The 26,598-nt window shown below is 38.5% G+C and overlaps 1 protein-coding gene across 7 annotated transcripts in view; it reads right to left on the bottom strand.

Annotated features, from left to right (window-relative positions):
* UBE3A (ubiquitin protein ligase E3A) overlaps window positions 1–24,016 on the bottom strand; it is a 56,930-nt gene extending 32,914 nt beyond the window's left edge. The window contains exons 1-5 of one of the 7 annotated variants that reach the window (XM_087967125.1): window positions 23,533–23,972; window positions 11,480–11,546; window positions 3,429–3,592; window positions 1,221–1,336; window positions 751–816 (exon numbers count right to left, since the gene is read on the bottom strand). Coding sequence is in view for 3 of the 7 variants with exons in the window: in XM_026666832.2 (XP_026522617.1) it covers window positions 1,221–1,240 (20 nt within the window). In the remaining 4 variants the exon portion in view is untranslated. Of the gene's footprint in view, window positions 1–698; window positions 817–1,220; window positions 1,337–3,428; window positions 3,593–11,298; window positions 11,390–11,479; window positions 11,547–23,532 lie in introns of those variants that run through there. The other 6 variants (XM_087967124.1, XM_026666832.2, XM_087967123.1 and 3 more) reach the window with 6 other exon arrangements.
* Between the last annotated feature and the right edge of the window lie 2,582 nt (window positions 24,017–26,598).

Raw genomic sequence — 26,598 nt, 5'->3', positions numbered from 1 at the left:
AAACAGTACCACCAGATTTTTATTTAAATATACAGTCTTCCAAACTCAAGTTTGGAATATATGTGTACTCCATGATTTATTGGCCAGATTGTTCCCTTTCTCCTGCTTTAACACTTAGTCTGATGAAGAGTACTGGCAAACACAAAAGTTTAGCAACTATTTTGTGTTATTTATGTTGGCCTAATAAGGGTATTGTTCTATGGTGCACTTTAAAAAAAATACATGACATTTTATTTTTATATCCTAAATGCTTCTTTTCACAGAGCATCAAATATTCCCTTGATTCAAAGATGTATTTATTTTTCTTGTTAGTCCGTAAATATTAACTGAGATGAAATATAATTTCCATGTTACAAGTGTTTTGATTTGTTTGTCTTTTAAATTTTTCAGAAACACAGCTGACCTGGTTTTTATCATCAAAAAATATAAAATTATTGATTTTATAAAAACTGTTTAAATTAATGCTGTTCAGCTTCAATGCAGGAACATTAGGGCATTTGTATGAAAGCTTTGAAATCCTAAAAAAATCATTATATTAAGTAATCCAGAAAGAACTATAGAACTACAGAGTAAGCAAATGTTCAGCATAAAGCACTTGCAAACCTTTTAGTTGTTATATATTTAATATAATTTTATCACAAATGCTTTAAATTTTTAGCCCTGAATTATACTGCAGAAAATGTGATCACAACACACACCCACTAATCTGAACACTGCAGCATGAACTAGCAATTTCAAATGGTGGCTCACTTCCAAAAACCCTCGGAGCAACTTCTCCATTCTGCAAGCCACTCCTTTTACCTCCACTGTAACTCCCTAGGAAAGAAAAAGCAAAGGTATGCAAGTTTGCTGCATTTAGCAAGATTACCAAGTTTCCTAATAAAACAAAATTTTAAAGCAAAAGATAAAATTTGTTTGTATACTATTGTTATATGAAGGATTTTTCTCTTAAAAAAAAAGTTCAAACAGATTTAGACAGTGGTGGGTTCCACCAACTATATGGTGGACCAAGGTAAGTATCTTCCAATGATAATTCTGAAATGATAATATTTTAAATATTATCACGAACATTCAAAATTATACAAAAAGAGATTGTCATCACTAATTTACTTGCCTTGATAGTGTCCTCCTAAAATTTAATAATTAAATAGTTATGATCGCAGTTGATTTATATTTAAAAATTTTGTTTTATAGAAGTTTTGCTTTATCTTGATAGTTACCTTTTACAAGCTGTGGCCATTCGGTGACATTGGGGTGATCACAATTTTGTGTCGTTGATTAAAAAATATGTTCTTGCCAGTCCTCTTGTGCTGAGCCAAGCACAGGCTTAACAGTGCTAAATAAATAAATGTATGGCAATTAGTTTATATATTCTGTATCCATTTTTGCCAATAGTTTTTAAGAGCTATTTTGACTTCTATAATCAACTCTGAAATTGTTCAAGAATATTCATATCAGGTCAGTGAAAGCCATTCCTGACAGAAGTCATTTTAAAAACATGATTAGTTCAACATTTCTTATCTGCAAAATTCTATAAAGATCTAAAGCCTGTTCCTGTTGGTACACAAATACGTACAAGAGACCTAGTCGTTGATATGATCCAGTAATGCCATCTAAAGCATTTGTAAGTTGACACTATATAAAGAGGTCAAATACATGACAATCAACTTTTGCTTTCCCTGAAAGCTTTTCCTGCATAATCCCATTTGTACAGCAATATAACTGCTGAAATCAGTTTGCTTCCAGTTTGTACCAAAGATTAAGAATGTGAATTTAATCATCAATTGATTTGTGATTTTTCTGGCTAGCGATGAACATTTTCCTTGACTGTGCAATAAAGCCTAAAGAGGCTAGCCTTCAATTATCCTTCATGTTCTATAAAACAGAATAGTATTCAGAAGAAAAGGGGAAGGATTAAGAGAGTCTGCCTATCAACATCTGAATAGTAAACTCAAATGACTTATTTCAATGCAAAACTCTTCAAAAAATTCTGGACACACTCTAAAACCCAAAACCTTCTGCAAGGTAATAACTGGTTTAGCTAAGATGACTGAACTGATTCCATGTGGAAATCACTGAATTCTCTTGTTTTTTCTTTATTTTTCTTTGCAAGAAATTCCTCCTTTCAGCTAGAGAATGAGCTTCATTGGTTTAATAAGATTTTTTCTAATAAAATTAAAGCCTTCCTTATGAAAAAGAATAATAGTTAAAAAGCTGTCTTTTGAGTTTCAGGATAGGCACTTTCTTAAGTTTTATATGTTTTGGCTTTGGGCAGGTGGATCAAAAAACATTTTTTTATTTTGTTAGAAATGAACGATTTGGGCACTGGCAACTGGCTTGCAATTATAATGATTGCAGCATCCTGTGGTTTGCCATTTGCAACCTTTACTTCTGGTTTTCCACAAACAAAGTCAATCAGGAAGCTAGCAGGAAGTTGCAAATAATGACCATATGACATCACACCTAATGACCAAGTAGGATTTGCTTAATGACAGCAACCAGAACTGTTGCAACTACTATTGAATGTCACATGACATTGTGCGTTAATGAGCGACAGTGTTACTGGCCCTAATGACATGTTACGCCAAGGAATATCTGTATAGGCCAACTTAGAAGTGTAACAGAGCACAAGATTGTTCTTCATGCCTACAATGGAATATTTTTTGGTCTCAAAATCACTATAGGTGAGTGAAAGATGGATGTTGATGAGTAAAATCAGAGTGGCTGAAAATATTCATTTGCAAAGGCTCTGTTTTCAATATTTATCCTAAGCTCAATAGATAAATAAATTATAAATATATTTTCAAATTTTGATCATTTGTGAATATTCCATCAACCCAACTGGTATGATTAAAGATTACAGATGATGATAGTAGTTGTAGTCAGGCCTCTAGAGGTCATCTGCCTTGGATTTAGAATCAGTTTTTCTAATAACATCAGACAGAGCTTGAGGCCCACTTATGGGAATGGCATGAATTTACTATCCTTTTTCAGATTTGTCTTTTAAAATATTGAATTGATTTACATGGCAACCCATCTCATAAATGTGAGCTGGCTAACAAGGATTAAATATTAGGAGTGCATTAGCAGATAAAATGCTAACCCACTAATCAGAATGACATTGTCAATGGACTGCATCCCCACTGATATTAAATGTTAAATTCAAGGAATATACAGAAAATTAAGTACATAATAAAAATCATAAGAATATGAATTCAGTGACTGCATACTTGGCAATATGTAGTTCAATGCAACTTGCTGAGTCTTCATTCAAAAGATATGCAGCATTCTTTTTACCCTACGGTAAGGTCTGAGAACCATCGTTTTATATTCTATTACTTACAAAAAATATTAAAAGAGGGCAATACAGTTTGATATGCTTTGAGTCTTCCCACATATTTGCAGTAGATATTTAGTTTCAAGCTTACTTGTCAATTGTTTCCTGCAGTTTGGCTTCACTGATATAAAACGTAAGGCTGATCTTCTACTCTGTCATGTCGCTATCAGCCAGTGATTATTCAGCAATACTCGTACCCACAGTACCCTGAGGCCTCCCATTGGCTTTCTTCTCTCCAACTGAAGACATCCATTGCTGAAACAGAACCAGATGATGTCTTATACGTTTCTATTACCTTACCTTATTGCTTTTAATATACAATTCTTAATTGTTGGTTTTAAATTGTTTTAACAATTTAAAACATTTTGTAAGTTAAATATACTATAAGCTATAAACTAGTTATAAAGTGGGATTATCAAAAAGCAGAAATAAAAAAATGGTAAAATATCGGATCTAAACCGTCCCGAAGAGACGGTGAAAGTGAAGAGCGCATCCTGTTGATCCCAGGGATACCGCAAAGTCCCTGGTAGATCCAGAAGCTCTTCTTGCCAGCGGCATAGAGGCAGCCATTAAAACTGCTGAAGTTGGGACAGCTCCGAAACGGGAGAGAGCAGAGAGAGTGTGCCGGTTTGGTGAGAACTTTTTTTTTTTTTAATTCTAAGATCTGAAAGGACACCCTAAGGAAAAGAAAGAATCTGTAAAAGTTTTTGACAGAAGTGATTAAGCGGCAATTTTAAACAGGAATGTCAAAGTAATGTTTTTTGTTTTTTTCCTCATTGCTGGATCTTCTAAAATCTTGTACTTTGAAACTGGACTGGGTTTTTTGTTTATATCTATTTTTTTCTTCTCCTTTTTGATTTTGTAATATTATAGGCTAGAGGCTCCCTTTAGTTATTTCATTTTTTTAAAATATCTTTTTCTTTTTTTATTAATTCTTATTATATATTGCTCGGAAAAGGAGGGGGAAAGTGAGAGCAAAGAAACTTTGTAACACTGCCAACTAGAGGCTTGAAAATATTATATTTCCCTGTGACCAGACAAAGCTGAGAAAGAAAGAACTGAGACTCTTTTTCAAGGACATTGCTATTTGATAAGATAGAGGGAAGAGCATGGGAGAGTATTATTGCAGGTGCTCTTCTGGGATTCTATCAACAGCTGGAGTCTGGTGTTGAAACGTAGGGGGAAAAAAGGTGATAAGTTTTTGGAGAAGAGAGTTATAATAAGAGCCTTGGATAATTAAACAAAGTGCAGTGTGCCCTTTTTACTTTTCCTAAGTTGTGCTATCCCTCCTCACCAGCTTTATTGTATTTTTTTTATCTTTTTTTTTGTAATAACTATTTGGGTTTTTGGCTTTGTTGGAGCTTGTCTTTTTTTGGGGGGCGGGGGGGGGGGGAGTCCAATCTCTATGCTTGCTTTTTATTTTAAAGGGAAAGCCTTAAAAGCCTTTTTTTCCCTGGTATTTTTGTTTTTTCATCTACCTTTCTGGTTTATTCTTATGCACTTTTTTCTATTTGAGACCTTTCAATTGGATTAAGGTGTTGAAGAACCTGAAGATTTTTTCCTTTTCCTTTTCTTTCTTTCTTAAGTCTTTTTCTTTATCTAACTATTGATTGGATTAAGGTATACAAGAACCTGAAGAAATTTTGTCCTCCCTTTTTATTATTATTATTGGGCTTCTTTTTTCCACTATTTTTATTTTGAACTATAATTGGTTACTTCACAATTGAATTATGGTTTAGAAGAACCTGAAGATACTGAATTGCTTAAAATGAGTAGGAAATTTACAGCTCCTGGTTCTTCAACTTCTACGTCTTCCTCTCCACCATCTGGAGGACAACGTTCAATACAGACAATGTTAAAGCAAGAAAAAGAGACTCTGCAGATGATTATGCAAGGAATTCAAAATATTCAAGCAAGATCAGAGAATATTGAAAAGAGAATAGAGAACATTGAACAAAGAACAGAGAAAATTGAACAAAGAACAGAGATTATTGAACAAAGAACAGAGAACATTGAACAAAGAACAGGGAAAACCGATGAAAAAGTGGAGAACATCCAACAAATGATGTTAAAGTATGATGAGAGATTCCAAAAGACTGAAGAAGATAAACAAAGAGATAAGAAGATTGGAGATATTGATAATAGATTAACGGTGGTTGAACAAGATAAAAGTGGTATGTTGAGATGGGAGATGGATAGATCAGAATTCTATCTTAGATTCCAAAACGTAGAGGAAGAAAAAGGACAAAACCTAGTTGAGATAATGATAGAAATACTGGCTGAAGCTTTGGAAATAACTCAGGAGAAGATGATGGATGGAATAGATGAGGTTTATCGAGTTTTCACAAGATATGCAATAAGAAATAGCTTACCAAGAGAAGTTCACATTAGATTTACAAAGCCATTAAAACGCAAATATTTCAAGTGGCAAAAGAGAAAACATTGAAATATAAAGACAAGGAGATTGTGGTCTTGAAACAAATACCCAGAAGAGTGAGAGAGATGAGAAGAGAATACCGATTCCTGACTAAAATGCTACTTTAAAAAGAGGTGAATTATAGATGGCTGATTCCAGAAGGTTTAATGTTCACATGGCAAGAACAGAGACATAGAATTGACTCAATTGAGAAAGCGGAATTATTTTATACAGAATTTTTTGGAAGGAAAGAGGAAGAGGCAGAAAAAGAGATCTCACTAATTGAATTCCAAGAGGACTGCCAAATGGCGACTGAAAAAGAAGGCGCAGTAGGTGGAAAGGTGGAAGCCAAAGAACAGCGTGAACTAAGATCTACGAGAGCTGCTAAACCTAACTATAAAATATAACCATGGAAGAGAAAAAACTGATTACAATTAATATAAATGGACTTAACTCAGCCGTTGAAAGAAGGAAAACCTTTCATAAATTAGAGAAATTAAAATTTGATATAATTTGTCTACAAGAAGTACATATTAAAAAACAATATGAACAATTGTTGGTACAGCCAAAATTAGGGAAAATATTTACTTCCTTGACCCAGTGTAAGAAAAGAGGAGTGGTTTTATATATTAAAGAGACCACCCCAGCAAAATTGATCTATACCGATGATGATGGAAGAATACTAATGGTGGAAATAATGGACAATAATATGAAAACGCTCCCGATTACAATTTATGCTCCGAATGACAAACAAGAAGAATTCTACAAAAAATTACATATGAAAATAATTGAATTGGACTATGCTAATATAGTTATGATGGGAGATTTTAATGGAATTGTAGACAATAAATTGTACTATACAGCACAGAAAACAATAAACCAAAACAGAAAGACTCTCCCTAAATCTTTTTTTAAAATGGTAGATGAAATAAACTTAAAAGATACATGGAGAGAAAGAAATGCTAAGACTGAACAATACACCTTCTATTCAAACAGACATTTATCATGGTCCAGAATAGATATGATATGGATGTCAACAGAATTAATATCTAACATTCAAGAAATAAATATTGAAACAAGTACTTGGGCAGATCACAATCCAATGACAATTAAATGGAAAGGACAAAAAAGAAGATCTAGATGGACGTTAAATAATACTATTTTAAAGGAAAAAGACTTCACACAGTGGATGGAGAAAGAATTGGCTTTTTTTTTTAGAGAAAACAAAAAAGAAGATACATCAATTCAGAATGTATGGGATACAATGAAGGCATATGTTAGAGGCTTGATAATAGACTATACAAGGAAAAGGAATACTATGGAAAAGCTAGCCTCTAAGGCCCTAGAGGATGAGCATAAAAGACTTGAAAAAGAGCTACAGAAAATGCCACAGAAAAAGGACATCAAGCTAAAAATAGATATAATTAAACACAAAATGGGTCAAATAGAAAAAGAATAATTAGCACAGAAAATTAGAGGTGCTAAACAGAACTACTTTGAAGACGCAAACAAACCAGGTAGATGGTTAGCATATAAATTGAGAAAGGAGAAAGAATCAAGGAAAATATTGCAATTAATAGATGACCAAGGCCAAGTTTGCCATGGTAGCAAAGAGAAGAAGGAAATCATTCGAGACTTCTGTGGGAAATTATATATGCAAGAGAATATTGATGAGGAAAGAGTTAACCAGTACTTACAGAATGCTAATTTACCTCAGATACCTAAAGAGACTGAAAAAATGTTAGAAAGCAATATAACGATGATGGAGTTAACTGAAGCACTCAAGAAGCAAAATAATGGAAAGGCACCAGGCCCAGATGGACTTCCGGCAGAATTTTATAAAACATTACAAGAATCGTTGAATCTTCCATTGCTAGAAGTTATGAATGAAGTTATGTTAAAGAAGAAGATACCTAAATCATGGTCAGAAGCCTATATTACACTTATTCCAAAAGAGGAGGCCGACTCATTACAAATTAAGAACTATAGACCCATTTCTCTACTAAATGCAGATTATAAAATCTTTGCTTCAATATTGGCAGAAAGACTTAAAAAATATTTAAATAATTTTATCCATCCTGATCAAAATGGATTTCTGCCAAAGAGACAAATTAAAGACAATATGAGAGTAATCTTGGACACCTTGGAATACTACGAGGCACATCCTGAAAAACAAATGGCTCTGATATTTCTAGATGCACAGAAGGCATTTGATAATGTGAATTGGCGATTCATGTTATTACTGTTGGAACAGATGGGTTTTGCTAGAAAATTTATTCAAGCAATAGAAGCTATATACCATAAGCAAACGGCAAAGGTAATGATAGAGGGAGAACTGACAGACTCTATTAATATAAGAAAAGGAACAAGACAAGGGTGCCCACTATCACCTTTGTTGTTTGTGTTAACTTTGGAAGTGTTAAACAGAAATATTAGAGATGAAAAGAATATAAAAGGAATGAAAATCAAAAAGGAAGAATTTAAGTTGCAAGCATTTGCGGATGATCTGGTTTTCATCTTAGAAGACCCTTTAGAAACAGCATCAAAATTGATAGAAAAGATAGAGACATATGGAAAGGTGGCTGGTTTGAAAATAAATAAAGATAAGACAAAGATTTTGACAAAGAATATGCTATTAAGACAAAAGGAAGAACTGGCAGACCTATTGAAAATTCAGGTCACGAATAAGATCAAGTACTTGGGGATATATTTGACAGCAAGATGTAGTACATTAAAAGAAAATAATTAAACTTAAACAGCAGATAGCACTAGATTTGGCAAAATGGGAAAACTTACAACTGTCACTAATAGGGAGAATTTCAACAATCAAGATGAATATATTACTCAAAATTTTATATTTGTTTCAAACAATTCCAATTAGGCTTGGAAAAGACTACTTTGAAGATTTAAATAAAATTGTGTTGAAATATTTTGGGGGGGGGGGGGGGGGGGGGGGGGGGGGGGGGGGGGGGTTTTTGGGGGGGGGGGGGGGGGGGGGGGGGGGGGATATGGCAAGGTAAGAAAGCGAGAATAAAGTTAAAACTTTTGCAAGATGCTAGAATTAGAGGATTTGGTTTGCCTAATTGGGAGTTGTACTACCAAGCTACAAATCTGATGTAGGTTAAGGAATGGATAACACTAAGAAATACTAGATTGTTGACATTAGAAGGACATGATTTGTTGTTGTGGTGGCATACTTTTTTATGGTACAAAGGAACTAAAACACAGGGGTATTTTAGAAGACATTATATACGGGAGTCTCTGTGGTTAAACTGGGAGAAGATTAAAAGACAATGTTATTTGAAAATTCCAGTCTGGTTATCGACTATTGAAGCATTTTCGTATCCTATAATATACAAAAAGGAACAAACAGTTAGATATGGTGAAATATTGAATGAAAAGGGTGAATTTGCTAAAAACTGGAAAAATGAGAAAATACCATCACAGGAGGAAATCATTAAGAAAATATTGGAATGTGCTGAAATGAGTAGATTGACATTTAAAATTAGAAAACAAGAGGATAAACAATTTTATAAAATTTGGGATCTTTTCTATCAATGGTTAGACAATAAAGTACAGTAATGAATTATGTAAACTTTTAGAAAATAATAAATATACAAAGATGTACTTCTTTCTTATTATATCTACAAAATGATTTTAGGATAGATTTGGGATGGTAATATAAACTGTTATAAGATCTAAGTAAATTATGGTTATCTTGTAAAACATGAATGAATAAATAATAATGATACTAAGGTATATAATTTTTGATTGACAATATGAGATTATATGTAATGTAATTGTAATTGAAGACTACGAAATGGAAGCACAAAACAATTTGTAAACCAACCGGCACACTGTATGTACACCTATGGAAGATAGCTTGATGTTTTTATGTTTTGTTTGTTTATGTTTGTTTTTAAAAACCAATAAAATTTGGAAAAAAATTTGTAAAATATTGCCTGTTCAGGCTATCAAACTCTACACAGTTATGGACAGCTCAAAAGTGACAACATTATAAAATGGAGTAAAATTGATGTGATCTGTCCTTTGATAATACTATTTAATTTTTCTTTAATTAAAAATTAAGTTGGCTCAAATCCCAGGAATTTTCTTAAGGCATTCACAAATTATGGCTGTGCAATAACAGAGAAGCATCATAATACACTGAAGTGCAAGCAAAGTCTTCAGGTTTTTGAATGGATGAAGGAAATAGACTATGCACTTTTGCCTCAGGTGACTGTAAGGAAGTCATGAGGAGGTAGTTGGGAGCAATTTCTGAAGAGTTGTGTAAGCAATTTCTGAAGAGTTGTAAAAGATATTGCTGCTTTAATAATCCATTTCCGTAGATTATGGAGAATGTTATAAATACATTTATCAACACATAGTAAAATAATTAAAATAATAGCAAACATTAGAGGGTAAGGAAGGTAAATTAAGCTAAATTCAACTTATTACCAGTTTAATTCTAAATTTCTAATTCTAATTCTAATTCTCTAAAATGTTGTCTGCTAAATTCCAATTATTCAGTAACTTGCTATTTTATTAGGGGTTTTTAAAGATATTTGAACCATCAAATCAAACTGTTTTTAAAATATTAGGCACATTTATGAAGAATAAAACTATTAGTGGCTTCTAGCCTTATTCTCCAAGAAGCTGTTAGTGCTTCCGAATAATACTAGTCCTTGGATTAAAATGGAAATGCATTCATATTCTGTTTATATATTTTTTCATATGCATCTGATTGAGTCCCTATATAAATAGAATGCCAGGGTCTTGTATTTTGCTATAGATATATGGGAATCCAATTAGAAAGGCTACAATTTTGTTTGTTTGCAATGGATTGGAAGCAGCAGTTGCATGCACAGACTTTTTCAAGGTACAGGCTGTATTTAGAATCCAAAATTTTGGTTAGAGAAGAGAGGTATAATTGAATTAGTAGTCTTATATCTTTTGCCTCAGGTGACTGTAAGGAAGTAAGTGGGAAGCGTTTAATGACTCATATAATAAAGTCTTTAGTGAAAAATAAATAGCTAGCAATATAGAAATATTAGTAGAAAACACAATGCTTATAAGAACCATACCTCTTATGTAGAAAAATAGACTAAAATGGTTCTTTAAAACTATGTATTAGAAACTTCCCTTCAGCAAACTTTATGTTTCAGTTTCAGCATGCATTTTTTCAGATATAACAAATTGTACTACAAAGAAGCTTGTTGGGGTTTTTTTGTAATAAAAGTAGCCCAAATCTCTTTTAGTTAGAGCTAATAGCCATAAAATTAGTTTTAGCATTATTCAAAGGAAACAAGCAAGAATATTTTTAGTATACAAATTTATTGGAAGAAAATGCATAACAGATGGATGACCATACATTTTAGATATACAAAATGTATGCAATCCATTCTTGTGTTATGAAATTTCACTGAATAGTTAAACTAAAATAAAAGTGGCTCAATTTCTATCCACAAACAATTGGCATAAACATTCAAGTAGAGCTGCTATCAAACAATATCATTCCCTTCTTATAATTATTACAGGAAAATACGTTCCATAAACATTCCATAAACACTCACATTCCATAAACACTTGTATATTACATGATAATTGATACTTAGCAACTGAAGATCATAAATACCTGTATAAATATTTATATAAGTTAGATTTAGTAAGTGCAGTTATTTTTGCTGCTAGGAATACAGTAATCAAGATATAACTATTCTACTTACCATGTTTTTCTAGCACTTCAGCAGAATGTTCTTGCAGTTGCCAAATAGCCTTTGGTGGGTTGCAAACCTAGAATACATTATTTTATTTTATTTTTGAAATAGTGATATATAATTTAAAATACATAAACTTAATGCTGGCCTCTTATTAGACTCACTTGGGAAATAAAGATCCTACACTCAAGATATTTTTTTAAAAAAGCTGTGAATTACCAGTTATATTTTAATCTTTAAAAAAAAATCTGACAATAGTACGTGAAAGAAATAGACATATTTTCATGTGTATTTAGACATTAGATTCTTTGGATTGAGTCCTCTTACTGTTTCACTACTATCAAAGGCATAATTAACAGTAATATGAAAGGAGAATTTATCCTTAAGACTGTTAAGGGGTGTTAAGGAACAACCTACATATTACAGCATGCTTTATTCAAACTTGTGTTTGCCATCCAAGCACAAACCAAGTTTTAATCCAGGATATGCTTTTTCTCTCTTAGTGATATGATTTTTAGATTGGCTTACAAAGTTTGAAAAAAACACACTGGAAGCTCTCATTTATTGTTGACTGTGCTAAACCCTACATTTAATGGAAAGACAAAATTGAAAACTGAAAATGCACACATTCTGAGAAGCAATAAAATATAGGGTTTGGAAGCCTGGCCTTTTAAAACTAATAATTCCTCTAGTGCTAATCCTATGGTTTAATAATCTGTATTTTAAAAATATGGCTACCATGCCTCTCAACATGTTCCTTATAATTTTAAAAACTGAATGGAGAACTATTGTACAATTTGAAAACTGTTCCCAATTGCTAGCTGCTTTTAAATTCAATAAATTCATTGGGTCGTGATATTTATCTTCTTTTATATAAAATAAAGCTAGAACTTCTAATTTTTAATTGTTATTATTAGTTGAAATTCTCTACTCAAAATTCAACAAGCAACGACAATAAAACTTTCCATAGCACTCAAGGCTTTATAATTCGCTCACTATATTAAGGAAAATATAACAAAAATACTTCTATTATGATAGATCAAATGAGTTTTTTCTGTTTTCAGAGGGTAAGAAATGGAAGGTAACTATCAGCAATAACTATAGCCCTTTTAAAGTATTAAATATATTTTTACAGTTAAAAAGTGCTTGATCTTATTTCTAAATATGATGTTGAATTTTGCTGGCATAAATTTGAAGGGTTTAAGACTATGTGCCGATTACAAGCCATGGACTGCCTGCACATTTTAGATTATTTTTCTGATAGTGTCATTTTCTTCCCAGAGCCTTTCTTCTTTAAATGCACCCAAAGGATGACTTTCACCTAATTTAGTTTGACTTTTAAATAAATTTGGATTAATCTCTTGGTTTAAAACAAATCTCAGTTAACATTGAAACAAATCAATATTAAATCAAAATTTTAAAGTAACTGGTTAAACAAAATACAAATTCTTATTTGAAGAAAATTATTTGAAACAAATTAAACTTGCCAAGAATCTTCTCCTAGCTGGACCCAGCAAGAAAGATGTTCATCTAAGTCTAACATTTTATCTGCGTTCCTGAAGCATCATTCCAATTGTGCTAAACCATAGTTTAGCAAATATAGTCACTATTAAATCAAATTTCCTTAGAGCAAGATCATAACTAATCAAGCTGTTTATCTTTCAAAAATAACTTGTACTTCAGAATTGCTTTAATTTTAATGAGGGGATTTCTTAAAGCAACTACAACTTTTTAGCATTGCTCAGAAGCTTTAAAATAATGACCTTTAATGAATAGCAGATAAGTGCTGATCTCATGTTCATAAGGGATTCAAAGACCTTTTACCTAATTATTTTCCAAGTGTGGGCAGCCATTATATATAACTAACCACACACTAGTGTGCTATACACAAATCTAAAGAACTACTCACAATCAGATATATTTGATATGGAAAAACAAGTATGACTCATCATAAAACTTGTAATGATAAATAATTATATGGCATCATTCTATTATTTCATAATCATAACATCCATTCAAATGTTAATGTCATCGATTCATAAGTTTTATCTTTCTTCTCGACTATGTATCCTTTTCCATTAAAAAAAACCCAGCATTAATTATACTTTTATCACATATCACAACCAACTTTTGTTGGGGGAAATCTGGAAATTTAGGGGGAGGGGAGAAGTAATTTTTCCTAATTTTTTGAGTATATGAATGAAGCAATAATGAGGCAAAGTAAACCCCCAAATCTGAAAGTCTCTGTTTCACCAATATCATGATGTATTGCACCGATCACTGCAGTTGTTGCAAGTTTAGTAGTGAATCTGACTTAGTTCTGCAAATGGATGACTATCGTTGGGCAGTCTGAAATTTAGTAATGGCAACAGATTATGAAGGTTTTGGATGGAAGAATCTGGACAACAGGAGTGAACAAAAAAGACAAATCTTAGCCATTTTGTTTGGTTTGGCATTGAGTATACTGGCTATTCAGAGTACTGAACTAAGGATTTCACTGACTTCAATCAAATAAGTTAAGATATACTCTTGGCTTGCTTTGTCTCTATTACAGACTTTAATAGTTGTCCTGCTTTCTTTATCCTATTAGCAAAATCTTAATACATATTGTCTGTGGAAGCTTCTGTAAAAACTATTAAAGGACATGTGCACTACATGCATTCTATGTAATTTTTGTAAACCACATAGAGCTCGAGACTAAAACAAAAAGAATTTTACAAATTTATTTAGAAAATGTGTATGGTTGCCCCACTCCTTCTCAGTAACCCTGGGTGGCTCACAAGAGTTATCTACTGAGCACTTTCGGTACGTAGAAAAGATAGCATTTATAGAACTAAAGATTTTCATGGCACAGAAATAGTTTTAAGGGAACATAGGAATGGAAAAATTATCTAAAGTGTGCACCAAACCTTTCTGCATATAAAAGACGATTTTATTTTTCTCTCTAGGTTACATGTTTATCAAACTGCAGTTTACTACAATTTCAGATGAAGTCAGAATAAAATAGGGATGAATGTAGGTAAATATTTCTCATCCCCCACTGATGTGTCCACTACTTAGATATGTTCCCTGCCTCAGTGACTAGATTGTGTACCCGTCAATGTAGTTTCTTGAGAACACTTTTCCGTTGCTTAAGAATAATTCAGTTCCACATACAGGTATTCCCTGGGCTACAAATGTACCTTTAGTGAACGTTCAAAGTTATGTAATAAGCCCCTCCTAGCGTTTACCAACAGGTCCCGAAATTATGAGTATTACAGCACCATGGCAGTTGTTCACTGTTATGAATGACCGTAGAGGCTCTGCAACATTCACCCTGCCTATTCCCCTCCTCCTGCCGGGTCTTCATAGGCACTTCGCCTGTGGAGACTCACTTACCTTGCAAAGATCTCCTCCCTGTTGTAGTTTCTTTGCCTGCATTTGCAGAGAACATCATGTGATCTTGCATTTTAGGCCTCCATTTTCTGCGAATTGAGGCCTGGACGTTTGCAAATGGAGGGAAGGCTTCTGTCCTTCAGGACTTCTCTGTGTTTGCCATTTTCTTGCTGAAGCCTAAAGGGATATCACGCACGTTGGTAAAGCACTTGAGGATTGCGGCCCTATAGGCTTGCAAAAAGCCTTTGTTGGCACCAGCGGAACTTGGAATAAGCGCGTCCTTCTGAAGCCCTGTTCCTACCAGCAAAGGCTTTTTGCAAAGGGCCGCTGAAGCCTATAGGGATGCAATCCTCAAGTGCTTTACCAACATGCACGGCCTTCCAGACCTCCTTTCTCACCAGAGATCAGCTTGACGAGGCCTCTGTGGTGAGAAAGCAGCCCTGTAAGGATGAATGTAGGAAAATACAGCGTTCCACAGCTGTAGCTTGACAAGGCCTCCAGCAATGACAAAATAGCCTCTGAAGGCTGCAGGTGGCCTTATGGGCCGGCTTTCTTGCCATCAGAGGCTTTGGCTTTGCTGATGAGAAAGAAGGGAGCAGGCAAAGAAACAGGCTGGCAAAGAGACAGATCTTCATAAGACCAGCAGGATTTGGAGGGGGGGGGAGACACACAAGCAATTGCACGGACCCCAGGGGAGGGAGAATGAGGGATCTATGGGACAGGAGAGGCCTTGGATGGTCTGAAGCAGGTGGCCTGTTCCCTCACTAGGCCGCCCATGGCCTTCTCCACCCCAAGATACCTCATGTGTACTTAACGAGCTGTACATTCGCCCATTCATTAAATTAGCAAATGCATGGGCAAAAGCAGCGAATGATCTCATTCAAGGTATGAGATTCACTCCCATGAATTCTCGAGTTATGGATGGAATGGGCAGGCTCCATTATATTCGTAACTCGAGGACTACCTGTATATTCTGTCTTAAACCTATGGATGGTGGTAATTATTTATTGATCATTATTTATTGATCATCAGGAAGTGACTCCACGTAGCACACAACAATAAAACAACAAATATATAAGAACAATCATGATAAAATATTTAAAAATCTTTATTAAAGATTAATATTATAAAAATTAAAATATACATACTATAAAATATACAAACTACAAGGCACGGACAGAGTAAATAGTACTACAATGTCTCTGATTCCCTGAGACCCCTGGATGTGGTGTCATAATTAGTCTCGAGGGACTTCTGAATATTTACAGGGATGTAGCCTAATCTGACTTTGGGTGGGGTAGAGAGAATGTTTCATAAGATGGGTGCCACAGCCGACAAAGCTAGCCTCTCAAGTCCAAATGTGATGGATTACAGTAACCAGCAGGTTCCCAGGAAGGAGGGAACATATTCCCAGGATGTAGGTGATCTGCACAATCTGGAGCTAGATTGTGTGAAGAGGTAGACATTTAGGATACTCTCTAGAACTCTGAGGATATCTATTAGATCAGGGGTCTCCAACCGGTCCGCGGACCGGTACCGGGCCGCTGAACAAGCCTTACCGGCCGCTGGTTGCTGGCGCCGCCATCTTTTTGGTAAAAAGCAATTTTTCGCTTCAAAAAGATGGCGGCGCTAGCGCTGGTGAGCTTTTCCGGTAGAAAGCCATTTCTACCCGAAAAAGCTCACCAGAAGCGCTGGCGCCGCTGATTTGATTTAAAATCACTTCCGTGACGCCACCGGAAGTGATTTTTCGCAAAAAGATGGCGGCGCCCAGCTGACGCCGGAACCAGGCCGCTGGCGCCCAGCTGACACCGGAACCGGGCGCGGCGTCTAAAAGGTTGGGGATCCCTGTATTAGATTATGGTAACAAACACTGCTCAAAAAAATAAAGAGAACACTTAAACAACACAGTGTAACTCCAAGTCAATCACACTTCTGTGAAATCAAACTGTCCACTTAGGTAGCAACACTGATTGACAATCAATTTCACATGCTGTTGTGCAAATGGAATAGACAACAGGTGGAAAGCATAGGCAGTTAGCAAGACATCCCCAATAAAGGAGTGGTTCTGCAGGTGGTGACCACAGACCACTTCTCAGTTCTTATGCTTTCTGGCTGATGGTTTGGTCCCTTTTGAATGCTGGTGGTGCTTTCACTCTAGTGGTAGCATGAGACGGAGTCTACAACCCACACAAGTGGCTCAGGTAGTGCAGCTCATCCAGGATGGCACATCAATGCGAGCTGTCGCAAGAAGGTTTGCTGTGTCTGTCAGTGTTGTGTCCAGAGCATGGAGGCGCTACCAGGAGACAGGCCAGTACATCAGCAGACGTGGAAGAGGCCATAGGAGGGCAACAACCCAGCATCAGGACCACTACCTCCGCCTTTGTGCAAGGAGGGACAGGAGGAGCACTGCCAGAGCCCTGCAAAATGACCTCCAGTGGGCCACAAATGTGCATGTGGCTGCTCAAACGGTCAGAAACACTCCATGAGGGTGGTTTGAGGGCCCAACATCCACAGGTGGGGGTTGTGCTTACAGCCCAACACCGTGCAGGATGTTTGGCATTTGCTAGAGAACACCAAGATTGGCAAATTCGCCACTGGCACCCTGTGCTCTTCACAGATGAAAGCAGGTTCATACTGAGCACATGTGACAGACGTGACAGGGTCTAGAGACGCTGTGGAGAACGTTCTGCTGCCTGCAACATCCTACAGCATGACCGGTTTGGCAGTGGATCAGTAATGGTGTGGGGTGGTATTTCTTTAGGGGGCCACACAGCCCTCCATGTGCTCGCCAGAGGTAGCCTGACTGCCATTAGGTACCGAGATGAGATCCTCAGACCCCTTGTGAGACCATATGCTGGTGCGGTTGGCCCTGGGCTCCTCCTACTGCAAGACAATGCTAGACCTCATGTGGCTGTTCCTGCAAGATGAAGGCATTGATGCTATGGACTGGCCCGCCCGTTCCCCAGATCTGAATCCAATTGAGCACATCTGGGACATCATGTCTCGCTCCATCCACATTGCACCACAGACTGTCCAGGAGTTGGGGGATGCTTTAGTCCAGGTGTGGGAGGAGATCCCTCAGGAGACCATCCGCCACCTCATCAGGAGCATGCCCAGGCGTTGTAGGGAGGTCATACAGGCAGGTGGAGGCCACACACACTACTGAGCCTCATTTTGACTTGTTTTAAGGACATTACATCAAAGTTGGATCAGCCTGTAGTGTTTTTTTCCACTTTAATTTTGAGTGTAACTCCAAATCCAGACCTCCATGGGTTGCTAAATTTGATTTCCACTGATAATTTTTGTGTGATTTTGTTGTCAGCACATTCAACTATGTAATGAACAAAGTATTTAATGAGAATATTTCATTCAATCAGATCTAGGATGTCTTATTTTTGTGTTCCCTTTATTTTTTTGAGCAGTGTAGTTTAGTTTGACAAGATTCAGTCTAAATGACGTAAGCAAATAAAGAACTGACTTTTGGCAGGATTGTGCCATGTCATTGTTGGGCTAGGCCTGACAGTAGTAGATGGTATCTGCAACATGCCTTCTCTGCCAGATCTAATCGGACAGGTGATTTAATTAGGAGAGGCAATCTCCTACATAACCAGTCCCATGCCATGAGTGACTGTCTCTCCCTGGTTACAAAATTTTTAAAGTAAATCTAAGCTTTACACAAGAGGTCTATTAAAAATTAAATTAAAAGATGTGGAGGAACTCTGTTGCAAAAAATACATGTATGGTTATGCAAATGCCTCAACTTATATATTTGCATTGGACACTGGAATGCAAATATGTAATGGTAGCATTTATATCCTGTGTCATTCTGGTTTACTGTTTATACTGCCACAACATTCTGTTTTTAGTTTAATCTAGAGTTACGCAATCTGGGCTACAAAAATCCAAACAACCAATAGAAGATATGAGCAGAGATCTCTGCTGATTGTCAAGGACCCGACTGACGAACCCAACCAAGCAAGCACTGCTGAGAGCACACTTTGACACTGCTAGTGAATTTTTGTAGTTCAGATCCAGTAACCACAAGTAATATCTGCTTAATAACCATCTTAATATCCTTCAGCAGTCAATGCAGTGGATTGTAGGAACTGTTGTCCAAACCATTTGGAGAATAAGATATCCAAAACCTTTTAACCATAGAGCTATAAAGAGCCGAGGTGGCACAGTGGTTAGAATTCAGAATTGCAGGCGAATTCCTGCTGGCTGCCTGCAATTTGACAATTTGAATCTCACCAGGCTCAAGGTGAGATGTGCGCGCGATCCCCCTGCCGCCCCCTTACCTGCACTGTGCCTCCCAGCTGATTTTTGGCCCGTTTGAGGCCTTTTTCAGCCTCTCAGAAGCTTGAAGGAAGCCTCTGCAGCCTTTGTAGGCTGAAAAATGGGCCCATTTAGTCACTTCCGGTATTTCCGGAAATACAAGAAGTGATGAAATGGGCCTTTTTTTCGGCCTACAAAGGCTGTAGAGGCTTCTCTTGAGCCTCTGGGAGGCCAAAAAAGGCCTCAAATGGGCCAAAGATCAGCTGGGAGGCGCATGCATGCGCAGTGAGGTAAGTTTGCACAAGGCTCACGTGCCCGCACAAATGGCTCTGCATGCCACCTGTGGCATGTGTGCCATAGGTTCGCCATCATGGTTTTAGGACATTCTAAAAAATGCAATGAGATGAGATGCTTGTCTATTTTATGCAGATCTGTATGAGAGGACAATGTGTTACTACCATCCCAAAAAAATATGCTTTTTTGGCTTATTTTATTTTACATACTTCTAACTGTTTAATGAAGCAATGATTAGGTTGACACATAATGTTGTTTGGGCTTAGTAGAAGTTTGAATAATATGATGCAGGCTTTGGTGAATCAAGAACAGAAGCTAATATTCTGAACTGTTTTTTAATGCAAATAGAGGGAAATATTCAGGCTCAGTTGGGCTTACTGTGTAATACTTTAACGGTACATTTAAATCAGTCTGTAAACTATTTGATGGTACCGGTAGTATGTAGCAGATTCTGACTGAACTCAAAAAGCTAAGCAAGGATGGACCTGGTTAATACTTGGAGTGGGAAACTACGTATCTGGAAATATCAGCTAAGCTGATAAGTAAATATAGGGTTCTTGTAGGAAAACACTTTTGCATTGTTACTTATAAAACTACATGGATTTGAACATGAAGTCATCAACAATCAAGCTCAGCTCAAAGGAGACTATTTTTTACCATGTGATATCAGAGCTTCTGTCAGTTTTAGTCATTACATGTCAATAACTATCAAAATAGGCATCCCATTAACAGAATAAAACAAAATATGCATCTCATTCATAATTTTACTAAACTCAGGACAATCACCTTCATTAAGTTCCCAGATCACTTTTTCTGGATCAAGTTACTCACCCTCTAGAAAACATTTTATGTATCATTTTAGAACTCTGTGATGACAATGTTATTTCACTATTAAAGCACATCTCAAAATTTGACGTTCCTTTAAGCAGAGGCTACATAGGAACTCCAAAGAAGTCATTTTGAACTTCCAAAGGATAGAGATTTCAATAGGACAAAATTTAAATATTCTTGCAATAAGCTCCATTACTCCAAATTTGCAAGTTAAAATCTGAAGAAGAAATTGCTTGAAGTCTATCCTCATTCTGCAAATGTTTGAAATTGGTAATAATTAAAATCAGAACTTGAATTAACATATGAACTATTGTTTTTTTAAAAAAATTCTGCTCTTTAACAATCTCTCCAGTTATTTCCTAATGATGAGAAAAAGTATTCGTCCCCCCCCCAAAAATACAGCATTATTGTTCAGTTTTTGTGTCCAACTCTTTGCAATCCTGTGGACACAGAACGCCAGGCTCCGCTGTTCTCCCGTCTCCTGGAGTTTGCCCAAATTCATGTTCATTGCTTCGATGGCACTGTGTAATCTCATCTTCTGCCATTCCCTGCTCCTTCTGAATTCAAACTTTCCCAACATCAGGGTCTTTTCCAGTGAGTACTCTCTTCTCTTTAAGCGGCCAAAGTATTTTATCTTCGTACAACGTTGATATTTTCTATCCTTAACAAATGTTACTGGGAAGAAATAAAATAATTCCTTCCCTCTTAAGCCACCTGATTTTACTAGTAAAAGTATGCACATTCTTTTTTTAATCTTGTTATGGGAAATAACATGTGGCATAAACTAAACTTGCAGGGGAACTGGCTCTTCCACTTTCAGTTTTATTTCTCCAAACTAAAGGATCTGGATTCTGTTAGGTGGTTGCAGTAATTTATTTAAATAAAATTAATATATATTATGGCATTGATCAAGCAATTTCACACCTGTCCAAATCATAAAAAACTAAACAAGAACATTTTCCTCCTCGGAATCCTAACTTACATAAGGTTTTTCTAAACGTCATAAAGATCACTCAAGTTCAGATTTATTCTTTTTGCTCAGACAAATATTTGGAGTGTTGATCTGAGGTAAGGAAAACAAGTAATACACTTAATAGATTCCTCAAGTTATGGCTCAACCTTGCTGCCTCTCCCCGCTGCCTATATTGTTTTTGTGTGGAAACAGCTCAAGACATAGACTTATATGTAACTCAGGAATCTCTACATACAGATTTCTAATTTCACATGATACTTATATCCATATATAGAATAAGTTCCATTTCTTCAACAATTCAACCCCAAGTTGTAGTGGGTGGCAAAGCCTAACCTCTGGGACCATAATGGGGCAGCAGAGGATACAAGCATATTCCTTCTTTCTCAGAGTTAAAACAGCTACTTATGTCTAATGATTAAAGCAGTATGCTACAACACTGGGTGACTATGGCCCAATCGCTCTGTTAGCCCAACCCACCTCACAGTGTTGTTGTTATATAGAAAATAGAAGGAAGGAGTACAAGTAGTCCTTGACCACAATAGAGCTCCAAATTTATGTTGCTAAGTGAGTTGTTAAGTGAATTTACCCTGTTATATGACCTTTTTGCCACATGTTAAATGAATCACTGCAGTTGTTAAATTAGTAACATGGGTGTCAAATGAATCTGGCTTTCCCATTGACTCTGCTTGTCAGAAGGTCGTAAAAGTGGATCACATGATGCCGGAATACTGCAACTGTCATAAATGTGAGTCAGTTACCAAGCACCTGAATTTGGATCACGTGACCATAGGGCTGCTGCAACATAAGTAACTTTTTTCAGTGCTGTTGTAACTTTGAATGGTCACTAAATGAAATGTAGTAAATCGAGGACTACCAGTATTACGTACTGTTTGTTGCTGCTTTGAGCTACTTACAAAAATAATAAAGGAAGGATAAAAAATAAATATAGTTGGAGTTCATTAGAACTTGAGTATTGACATTAAACTTTAAAAAGCACAAGATTAACTTGTACTAATGACCCACTGATATTATGTTGTCTGAAAGTAAAGGTTGGATATGTCCCTTGAGGTAAAGAACTAAATGTAGCTTACATGTCAGTTAACTGAATATTGGTGATTTTTGTTCAGCAAAAATAAACAAAGAAAAATAAGAAAGGCAAAACAAAATATATTGCATTCAGAAAAAGGTAAAAAACAGATCAACACTGTTCAGAATAGGGATTACCTGATTACCTTACTTGTTCTATGGGAAAAATACAACCATAATAAAAATGGCATGAATATTTCTCACATAAGTCACATATATTTGCAAGACATAATCGTGTAAATTGAATCTGAACACAGCCTCATGTTTTAAGCTAGGCTTGTTTGACTTTACTTATCACATGCTTGCGCTGATTTCTGTTATTTTATACTGGATGTCAAAATAAAGCCTAGGACAACTTTTTAAAAACGAAGAAGCAAGCACATCTGTACAAGGATCTACACAACCCTGTGAACACTGAAAGTTGGTTTCTCTGCTTATACTATAATGAACCATCTTACTCTCGGGTGATGCAGCCATTTATAGATATTTCAGCACATTTTCAAAACTGCACTGGAGCCGAGTCCCTGGGCAAATTGTTTCTAATTCCCAGAAACAGTAGCTCCCCATAAGAGTTCTCACTATTGTGTGCGGACGGTGGCGGGTAGTGAGTGGGTGGAGGCCATAGAAGAAAGGAGGCCTGAACTGACAAGCAAAATACCCAATTTTCAACGCAGACTCCACACATCGGCATCCAGAGTCCGCGAGAACCGATGGGGTTGAACCCAAGTCCTTTTAATCCGATTCCAGAAGGGCATTTCCTCGTTTTTTCACAGCACCATCCTACCCTCTACCCGTCCGAAGTGAAGTTGCATTGTGTTCAGTTGTGCTAATCGGCCAAGAACGTGTGTGTCCGGGGCAGCGGCCTAACGTTGCCCAAACGTACCATCTCTCTCGCTCGCTCTCTCAGCGTTTCTTTCTAGGCACCTGGCGGGCACTGCGCTAAACCGCGCCGCCGATAAAGGATCTGGCCCCAAGGAACTTCTAGCGGCTGCCCCTCGCTCAGCCCCGGATGGCAGCGCCTTCGCAGGGAGAAGAGCGACCTCCCCTTCCTCGCACCGGGGACAAGCGCCCGCCCGTCTCCCCTGAAAGGCGCGACTGGGTCCGAGGGGCTCTGACGGGCAGGGAGGCCTTGACGAGGCGACTGCTGAGGCCGGCGCGATGCCTTTCGAGCGGAAAGGGGAGCGTGCACACCCAGCCCAGAGCACGACTTGCCCAGCCGCCGACTTACCCGTCGTTTCCCGCTGTAAGCCGGCAGGTTCTGGCGAGGCCGGCCAGCTCCGGACGCTGGGCGGGCGGATGGTTGCTCCTTCAGCCGACGCCTAGGCTAGGCCGTGCGGCCAATTGCAAAGGACGTGAAGCGCACGGGGAGCTGCCGAAGGCTAAGGCGGGGACGGCGCTAGGCCGGGCCAGGCGAGGCCTGGGAATGGGAAGACCGTCGGCGCTCTAGGCGTGCGCGTGGCTGTCGAGATGGTGGCGGCTGAGTAGGGCCGCGCTGCGCCTCCGCCTTTTCCTCTTGGATCAACCAGAACACAGCACCACCATCTTGGAGGAGGAGGAGGAGGAGGAGCGGGGGGGGGTGTTTGCTGAAGAAGGGAAAAAGAAAGGAAAAAAAAAAGGTCGGAAAGACGGATGTCAGCGCGGCGCAGCCTCGGAGGACTGACGAGAAGGAAACTGCGGCCCGGCTTGCATTTCGCGCAGGCAGCAGCGTGGGGGACAGAGCGGCGCGCGCTTTGGTACGCCCCTGCCGCTCTAGGGAGATGGAGCCATAGAGTTAGAAGAGAGTGGAGGGGCGGGCTTGTGGGTGACATGTGCTCCTTTCGTGTTCCTGGGGCGCTCGGTCAGCTGAGGGGTCATCATTCCCCGGCAGTGTCAGAACACTTGGATGGCGGAAGCAATTAACCGGAGAGGAGCGGAGAGGAGAGGGGAGGAGTGTCAGTTCCCTAGACAGCCAACTGTCCGAGGCGATTTTAAGAGGGTTCCCGCTCTTGAACAGGAGATGGGATAGACAGCCACCCCAGCCTTCCGAGGCCAGCCTCCCGCTGGCCCTTGAACTTGGGAGCACGAGAGCAGTTCCTCCTTTCGAAGCTGACCGGGCCAGGAGAGGCAGTGGTGTTGCAAAATCCAGGGATGGATGCGGGGGACGGGGGCAGGGGAACCCGAGGGGCAACTAAGTGCAAATCCAGGGAACGGACAGGAGTAAGCACGTGAAACACTGGCTAAACATGGGTGTCGGAATAGAGCTGGAAGGGACCAGCTGTTCCCAACCTTTTCTATACCCCGCACCCCTAGAACGCTTCTGATATATTCTCACGCACCCTTTACAAAAGCAATACCTGGTTTGAATTATGCATATATGCTACATTTTTGAAACTTCAAAACCCCAAGTTTTTGCACCCTTTGGAATATCATCTCACATACCCCTCCCCCTGTTCGGAATCTAGTCCAAGCCCCTTCTCAAGCACGTGGCCCTTTTCCATTTCAGACAAATGGTTGTCCAATCTTTTCTTAAAAACCTCCAGTGATGAAGTTCCAACAACTTCTGAAGGCAAGCTGTTCCACTGGTTAATTATCCTCACTATGAGGAAGTTTCTCCTTAATTCCAGGTAGCTTCTCTCCTTTATTAATTTCCATCCATAATGTACGTGTTGATGGAATCAGAATAGCATGAATGCCATTTTTAGATCACTTACTGTGGTGTAGAACCAAAATGGTCAAGTACCTCGCAATATTAGTTGAAAGCCTAGGATGCAAATTTTCATGGGCTACAGGCCATTGCTTCAGGATGAATTATACTTAGGAGAAAGGAGCATGAATTGAACAATTGTTTAGATACGTGTTGTCCTCTTGTTAACTATCCCAAATTTTGGATATAGATTAGAATACATATGCTGTTAACCAGTGGTGGGATTCAATTTTTTTTACTACCGGTTCTGTGGGCATGGCTTGGTGGGCGTGGCAGGGGAAGGATACTGTAAAATCTCCATTCCCTCCCTACTCCTGGGGGAAGGTTACTGCAAAATCCCATTCCCTAACCTGCTTTCCAGCTCCGTTCTCCTGTGCAGGGCAACAAAAGAAGACCCAGCCGATCAGCTGGAACTCAGGAGGAAGAGAATAGATGGGAACGGGGCCAGTCAGAGATGGTATTTGCCGGTTCTCCGAACTACTCAAAATTTCCACTACCGGTTCTCCAGAACTGGTCAGAACCTGCTGAATACCACCTCTGCATTAACCAAGAAACTCAGTAACTGGTTCTTTAGTGTGAATGTCAGCAACCCGCGGCTCCAGAGCTGCATGTGGCTCTTTTGTCCCCCTGCTATGGCTTTCTGTCAGCTGGCCCCACCCCTCACCCTCCCCTCCCAGTAACTCCTTGCCTGGCCTGAGAAGGTAAGGGTGATGGCGGGGGATGGAGACTCCCTCCATATTCCAGAGCGGGAGCAAAGCGCCCCTTGCCTACTTGCTTCATCTCGTGGGTGCTTCTTTCAGCCCTTGTTGGTGCTGCGTGCACCTCGGTTGCTTGGGGAGACATGCAACTTGCTCTCCCTGAGACACTGGCCCGGCTTGGCTGTGGCCAATGCCACTGCCCTCATCACCTCCATAGTCTGCCTGCTGCTCTCGCAGCACCTTGCACAGCACAGTTAAGTTTAGTGCACTTCACAATGGGGAAGATGGCGTCCCCTCCTCCTCCTGGAGCCCATTATGACGCGGAACATTGGCAGAACATTGGCCAGGCCAGTGTCTCCAGGCAGGGAACAAGTCCCCAACCCTCGCCTGTTTTTGGAAATGTCTTACAACACACACACAAGAGAGAGAGACACACACACAAAGGGAGAGAGGGAGAGAAAGTGACAAATAGAAAGAGAGAGAGAGAGAGAGGAAGAAAGAGACAGAGGCCGATGAGAGAGTGAGAGAGAGTGAGAGAAAGAGGGACAGAAAGACAGAAAGAGGGGGAGAAAGGGAGAAAGAGAGATGAGAGAGAGACATAGAGAAAGATGAGTGAGAAAGACAGACAGACAGAGATACCTGTTTTCCACAGAAAAGAAAACACTGGGAGCCACAAAACCTGGGTAGATGTGGCTCGGGAGGGTCATGTGACTGGGTAGGAGTCATGTCCACCCAGGTTGTGGCTCCCGGTGTTTTCGGTGGGAAACGGGTCCAAATGGCTTTTTGAGAGTTTAAAGTTGCAGACCGCTGCTCTAGTGTATAAAGTTATACACTTTCTGTGCAGGGTGGATATCTGTGGGAGACAGGATGCAGTACTTAATTTGTGTTTCTTGATTTGGTGGTGTAAAGGAAC

The sequence above is a fragment of the Notechis scutatus genome, chromosome 5 (assembly GCF_049901735.1).
Source record: "Notechis scutatus isolate UNSWTSFEM ecotype Mainland chromosome 5, rNotScu1.2, whole genome shotgun sequence".
NCBI lineage: Eukaryota > Metazoa > Chordata > Lepidosauria > Squamata > Elapidae > Notechis > Notechis scutatus.
The sequence above is the reverse complement of the archived record's forward strand: the minus strand, read 5'-3'. Positions and strand labels throughout refer to the sequence as shown.